Raw genomic sequence first — 6877 nt, forward strand, 5'->3', positions numbered from 1 at the left:
AACCGCAACAATTGCTTCAAACGTCAAAAGTTGCCGAGCACAATCGGAGCAGGCCTAATCAAAGCTAAGAGTATTAACTATTAGATATAAGCGGAAACGGGGCAATTATTCTGTAAAATAACTATTCTAGAATCTTCTATTGTATTCTCCAAAAAAATAAAAACATCTTAAGTTTTGTTAAACTCAGTCAGTACCATATTTTCTTTAGAAATAGCCAATTAATTCACTTAGAGCTGGTAATAGCTAAATCAGTTAACAGCAAACGGCTAAGTTGAAGCGTTGCTTTCAAGTTATAGTAAGCAAAAGAATATGTATATGATGCAGGTCTGGATTTATCGATGGTCCAATTGCTACTGCATGTATACAGTTGAACAAAGCCAACAACAACAAAACAACAAGAATATTGTGAGGAATCATCAAATATTATGACAAACCAAAAATTAAATTCAAGATTAAGCGCGTACAGGGATTAAGGGCATCAAGGTCAAATGTCCCGAGGGAAACTCTCATATATGAGCGGGGATGGTCGTCGTCTCATTTAAGGGTGCAAATTAATTGCAGATTTCAGTATCACTTAGGGTGTTCATCATGGAATGCCAATATTTTTACGAGGTCTGTACTTCTCCTATTTGGTTGTATGTTTGAGAAAGGTATTCTTAGGGGCCACGTCAAGCCTGAGCCACGCCTAGATCGACCTCCATCTTCGGTGTAACTCCAATTTTCCTTTGAACCTCTCCGCCTATTTCAACGATGCTAATACGGTACAAACGTTCGCGCCCCAAACTGACTCTTACCCTCTTGTTGTGGTCTTTTGCTACGTAATAATGAAACTAAGTTATCGTGTCAACGTTAATTTTTACTCGCAGCTTGTAAAACTGCTCCAAAGCGCGAGGGATGTGTCAATCGAGGTGCCAGGAGAAGGAAAGGAGGATGGTGGTTCATCGCTTGATATACAGGAACGTCTGTTATCCAAGTGTGCTTTGTTTGTGTGCAACAAATGGGACTCCGTCCCGGAGAAAGATGTGCAACTCGTTAAGAATGAAGTTATAGAGAAACTCAAAAGGGTCTGGCCTGGTGTTGATCCCGATTCACAGATCATTTACATGTCAACCACGAAAGCTAGTGATGCTCAAAGCCTTGGTGTTGTCTCCAAAGAATTTTCCTCTTTAATGGAAGGATTGAGGTCATTGGTCTTGCAGAGTATAGAAGCAAAGCTGGAACTTCATTGGGAGTAAGCTTTATTATGCATGTTTTGTCCACCTAACTGGAAAACATTTAATGTCACAAAATATTTAAGGGCAAGGAAGAATTGTGCACCATTTTTGTACACAGGAGTTTCCGTTTAGTGCTCAAACACAAATGAAATATTGGTTTTCAAATCAGAGGAACGGACACCTAAAAACGCCTACGGGGGAGGCTAGTGTGTAGCCTACGAACAGCAGGCGCATTTCCGGTCGTGAGAAGCGACGACCGGATATACGTCTGCTGTTCGTAGGCTAACACGTGTGTACCAGGTGTAAATTTTCGAATATTTTACAGGATTGATTACATCCGCGGATTCACAAATGCGATTTTTTTGTTGTTGTGAGAAGGGGAAGGGCCCGGGGGCTGGGGGGATGGGAGAAGAGAGTAGAAGTTATGGTTTGGTAGAGGTTTGACGTTGACTAATTCTGAATTCCGAAAGGTATTTCATGTCACACTTGGCACGGCTAGTGCTTAAGCCTTCAACACTGGAAATAGCTGTTCTCTCACAATACCATCTGCATTCGCTTTGTTTCTTCGACTTCTCCGCGCTTCCCTTTTGGTGTCGAAGAAATGTGCATTGCTCTTTGTATAGTGTGCAAACTACAGACCTCTTATACGGTTATTAGGGTGAAAAGTTATGAGGGGGGGGAGGGGAATTTTCGAGCCGCAGGAATTTTTTTTCGTTATCAAATTCCTTGTATGAATTTTTTTCAGGCCTTTGCATGAATATTTCTTAGGGTTAATTGGCGTGCAAGAACTTTTTTAAATCAAATTTTCCCTTGCGCGAATTTTTTTTTTGTACTTCGCCCGCCCCCCCCCCCCCCCCCATAAGTTTTCAAATGGTCCGTCCCTTAGAGATAACAGTCAGTATGAGTTCACTTCCTGCAGGCTAACAGCTGAGGCTAAGGTACTAGCTGAAACAACTGGAAAGTAACACCTTCAAAAACTAGTCCGCGTCAAACCACACCATCCCGGCTGACGACAACTTTTATGACTCATATGTTTAAATAGATCAAAAGCTATTATAAAAAGAATAGTGCCGTACCAAGAGTAGTTATCTTCTTTTTTTCTTGACTTTTTAAGTCTATATCTATCCTCTTGAACCGAAGGATTTTTACAGACATTGAATATGTGTTTTAGGAAGTGACATAATTTCAATTTGTTGAAATTTTGAGAAAGAACGTAAAAGATAAAGGTTTTGCGAAAATGATTTCTGGCCCCAATTTTTCTGAATCAAGACTGCAATATTTTTTGTTATAGATGGCTTTACAAACTTCTTTCGAGGATTTTCATTCAAGCAAAAGTGTTTGTGGTAAACGCTTCAAAGAGCCCCGAGGAAATCAAGGAAAGACTGGGCAAAATTTTTAACCGCTTAGAGGTAATTGAAAATGATCAAGGGAAAGCCAGAAAAGACCTCCGCGAATTGTTCAGCGAACAAGTTAACGGCGTTGTGCATCAACTCTCGCAACATCTCTTGTCAGACGACATAAAGAAACGCTTTACAAAGTGGTCCAAAGAAGAGGCTCCAGATGAGGATGGGTCCTGGAAGGAAGTTGAAGAGAATGTAAACGCCGCTTTGTCCAGCCGTTTTCTAGAAATTGTAGATCAATGGGAGGAGGAAAACAAAGTGTTTTCAACTACTTGTACTTTCCTCATGGAGCAGTTTCAAGATTACTTTTATAATATCGAATTCAAATTACAGAATGTTCAAAACGAAGCCGCAGATGACGACTGCAGCAATCCAAACAAGGTAGCCTTTAGAATTCAACTTTCATTTTTGCAGAAAGCCTTTTGGAACATAAAGAATGTTGCTTTAGGCGTCGCGAACTGGATTAATAACGTTCGAAATTTCAGGGTAATGAAAGCGATGAAAAGCGTTAACGATTTGGCTTCAAATGTTGTAAAAATCTTGTACAAAGATTTATTAAAAGACGTGGCTAAAGATATTCTCGCTGATAGTTTAAAAAAGAAGCTTAAACCGTTTGTGGAAGACAAATTAAAGGATGCCAAGCTCTATCTTGATAGAATGGAAGCTCGTCTGCAAGAGCTGCTTGAGGCGGACAGGCAACTTTATGAGCAACTCAGTAAACGATCGGCTCGCTATCAGTCTGTGTTCGATGAGGTAAAACAGCACAGGGATCAACTGGCAGAATTTGGCTTAAGCGAAGTTTGTGCTGTAAAAGTCGATGGCAAGGAACTGGAGTGGAAAGAAGAAGCATCTTCCTGCCTTGGCCGTGGAGCATTCGGTGCCGTTTACCAAGGAACGATGAGAAGAGATGGAGGGGTAACAACAGTAGCATTGAAGGTGTGGAATGAGGCGCTTGATGCCGCAAATGCAAAAGAAATCATGGAGGAGATAAAAAATTTGAGGTAATGATTGTACACTCACTAGTCCGGAACATACCTCCACTTATAAACTTTTTTTTAAGCACAGTCACTTGCCTGTCATATGCATGTTCTTCGGCAGTATCAGTTTTTGTTTTTTTTTTGTGTGTGTTGTTGTTTTGATAATATGTTCAAGTTTCCTTGCAGATTTTCCTCGAAAAACAGTTGAAATCTATTGTCCGACTAGTGTTATTTTTGTGTATTTTTGCTATCACTTTGAGTCCGTGAAAGTTTAGTAATTCGGCTCTTTTTTCGATTCTTCTACAGCGGCTGTCGGTGATCTCTCGCAACAGCTAGGCTGCCGCGCCACTATCCTACGTGACGTCAGTCGTGGATAATTTTTGTTGATATTCCCGCTGTCAGTAATGAGTGACGTCAATGATAAACTACAGTGGAAAATCGATATACCGAAGGGCCAAATAACTGGCAACATGTGGTATTAATATTAATAATAATAATAATAATAATAAATTAATTAATTTATAATTATCAATCTTCTTTTCTGTTAATTAGAGTGCTAAACCACCCTCACATTGTGAAGTTTTATGGCATATTACTGGACAAAGGAACTTCAAAAACGGCTTTGGTCATGGAAAAGTGCAAAGGAAACTTAAAGACCCACATCTTTAGTGGTCCAGAGTCAGTTCCTGGCAAATCTGAAAACCCCGCTGTCTTCAAAGACGTATGCCGTTGTGCAAAAGAGATCACCGATGGTTTGGCTTTTATGCATGCGAAGGGAGTTGCACACCGGGACCTCAAGCTGGAAAACATATTGGTAATAATCGTACAACAATAAATGCATAGATAAGTTTCTGGCCTGTGTATAGCCGCCCCCTCCCCTCAGAAAAAAAATTGGAGAAGGGGCGTCTGTGATTCAATGTTGCTCAGAAACATCGTGTATTGCAATAATTTTGCATAAAAGCCCTTACAAACCCAAGTTATTAGTTTGAAATAAAGTGTCGACAGGTCAGACGCAACTCATTAGCCTGTGAGAAAGCCTGTTCACAGGCTACAAATCATAAGCTCGTGATAGTGTGAAACGTGACCTTAACGTTTGGTTGAGCAACAGAGGTTTTCCTCCTTTACTCTCTCAGAGGCACCCAGCGACTTTTTTCTGTAAAATAGCTATTCGAAGGAGAAAATATTGCCTAGAAATTTCTAAAACTTGAGAAAAGCTAAAGATTTCTGGATAACCGTTCCATACGTCTAAAATATTCGGAGGTTTTGTAATAGCTTAACTACGATATTCGGAGGTTGGGTTATTCACACTTTAATACCAAAGTATTGCGATTATTGTTAAAAAAGGTCTCCTAAAACTTTCGGTATAAAGACAAAACGTCCCTTATAATACGGGTTGCACAGGTGAAAATTCGTCCTTTAAAAATTTGTCCGGACGCGTGTAAACCAGACTCGTACCCAGTCGCTATTTAAGTGTTTTTTCGGGTGAGAGAAGATTGGGGATTAGGTTGAGGCGCGCACGGGGTAATCCCCCCAATCTTCTCTCACCCCAAAAAACACTTAAATAGCGACTGGGTGCGAGTCTGCGTGTAAACGGCGTCTCAGAGAAATAAAGAAAAAAGCATAGTTAGTGCGCTCTTCTAAAAGTTTATATTCCTTGACCCATTAAAGCTGACTGACGAAAATACAGTGAAGATTGCAGACGTAGGCCTGGCGAAAGCAGAAATAGACATCACCGGTACCTATGCGGGAACACCTGTTTATATGGCACCGGAAGTGTTTCATTCTCAAGTGTACAACACCAAGGCAGACATCTACAGTCTGGGGCTGTTAATGTGGGAGATGTGGTACGGACAGAGAGTCTTTGTTAACGTTGCAGCAACAACACTTCAAGATTACTTTGATTGGGTCGATAAAGGAAACCGTCCAGTGGACAGGCAGGGCTGCAAGAAGCCTCCATCCTTCTGGTGCAAGCTGATGAGAGAGTGTTGGGACAGTAATCCAGAGAAACGCCCCACAGCCAGAGAATGTAACCAAAGAATAGTCGGGGACTGATACTAATGCCTGAGCCGTTGTAGGATAAAGTGATAAGCTAGCTTTTGTCGGAGCTTTGTGACAAAATTCAAGAAGCGACAAAAGAAGGATTCAAAAATTCGTAAGAGGCAAGGTTTCTCTTCTGTCAATCTCAGAAGAGGCAGGCACTCATAGACCCATAGAAATTCGATAAATTTTAATGCATGTAACCGACGCTATGAACAAGGTAACGCATTATATTCAGAACTCGGAAAAAGATAGTTGTAGTTAGCAATTTATCTACTATTACTAGCTACTCTTGTACAGTGTCAACAAGAGCTTTTTGTTAACAGTACTTTCAGGAAAGCAATAGATAACAACAGATTGAAGCTCCTGACGATAATTTTTTTCATCTACTTTTTGAGACATGGCTCCAAGAAATCAATGAGTTGTCGAGGTAATCAGTGGAAACTATAAATATAGGTTGCTGTTAGTCTAGTTGGGTGTTTTGAAATCTGTCATAATCGTTTCCACTAGAAAAAAACAGACACTAACAGGGCAAACAAATAAAAACAAGCATACTTTGATGGCGAGGGAAAATTTACGTTTAGGCTGATAGCCTTCAACTTTCCAATAGTTAACTACCAAGAAAAACGTTATAGCTATAGAACATGCAGAGTTTGTGAACATGGCGTATTTGTAACGCTGTGAGAGTTGACTTGACTTTTGTGTCAGCATCAGGATTATTGATGCGGGGCCAGCACAGTCCCGCGGTAAATTGTGATAGTTTTGTTTAGGTTTTTTTTTTCAGATTGTTTTTCATGTTTCTTTTCCTTTTAGAAAACTGCAAGAATTAAAAGCACAATTTGGCTTGATCGCATAAAATTTTAGTTTTTGGTAGCTTCTCCAAAGAATTTAAAAAGGTTCTTGTGAAATATTGACCTAAAGCGAAAGTTTTTGTCTTGTCCTTTTTCTGACAGTTGTTCATTAATGAAAATAAGCTAAGTAGTATAAAGACAATTACAAAAGTAGAGTTGTAAAAATAGATGAGTGTTTTTTCAAAGACGACGAACAGGAGGACAATGGAGGCTCCTGTGACAAATTGTTTGTTTCCTATATTTAGAGCAATAACAAGGCCTCCTGTTTTCAATCAATCCAGCTCTACATTGATTTCCGTGATTTTGCAATAACTGATTAGCGAGGCAATAAATTTTGAATGGAATCTTCTGTTCCAGATAACATTTATTAACTATTTTTTAACTATTCGTTTATGAAC

The 6877-nt window shown here is 39.8% G+C and overlaps 2 protein-coding genes across 3 annotated transcripts in view; both read left to right on the forward strand.

Annotated features, from left to right (window-relative positions):
- LOC140921595 (uncharacterized) overlaps positions 1-5934 on the forward strand; it is a 19930-nt gene extending 13996 nt beyond the window's left edge. For both annotated transcript variants that reach the window (XM_073371595.1, XM_073371596.1), the window contains exons 5-8: positions 867-1231; positions 2506-3615; positions 4144-4405; positions 5260-5934. In XM_073371595.1, the coding sequence (XP_073227696.1) occupies positions 867-1231; positions 2506-3615; positions 4144-4405; positions 5260-5643 (2121 nt within the window). In that variant the 3' untranslated portion in view covers positions 5644-5934. The remainder of the gene's footprint in view (positions 1-866; positions 1232-2505; positions 3616-4143; positions 4406-5259) is intronic.
- Positions 1-6099, forward strand: part of LOC140921598 (uncharacterized) — a 66634-nt gene extending 60535 nt beyond the window's left edge. Inside the window, exon 5 of the transcript XR_012164028.1 lies at positions 5941-6099. The gene's annotated coding sequence lies outside the window, so the exon portion shown is untranslated. The remainder of the gene's footprint in view (positions 1-5940) is intronic.
- Positions 6100-6877: the final 778 nt, after the last annotated feature.

This window comes from Porites lutea, chromosome 12 (assembly GCF_958299795.1).
Source record: "Porites lutea chromosome 12, jaPorLute2.1, whole genome shotgun sequence".
NCBI lineage: Eukaryota > Metazoa > Cnidaria > Anthozoa > Scleractinia > Poritidae > Porites > Porites lutea.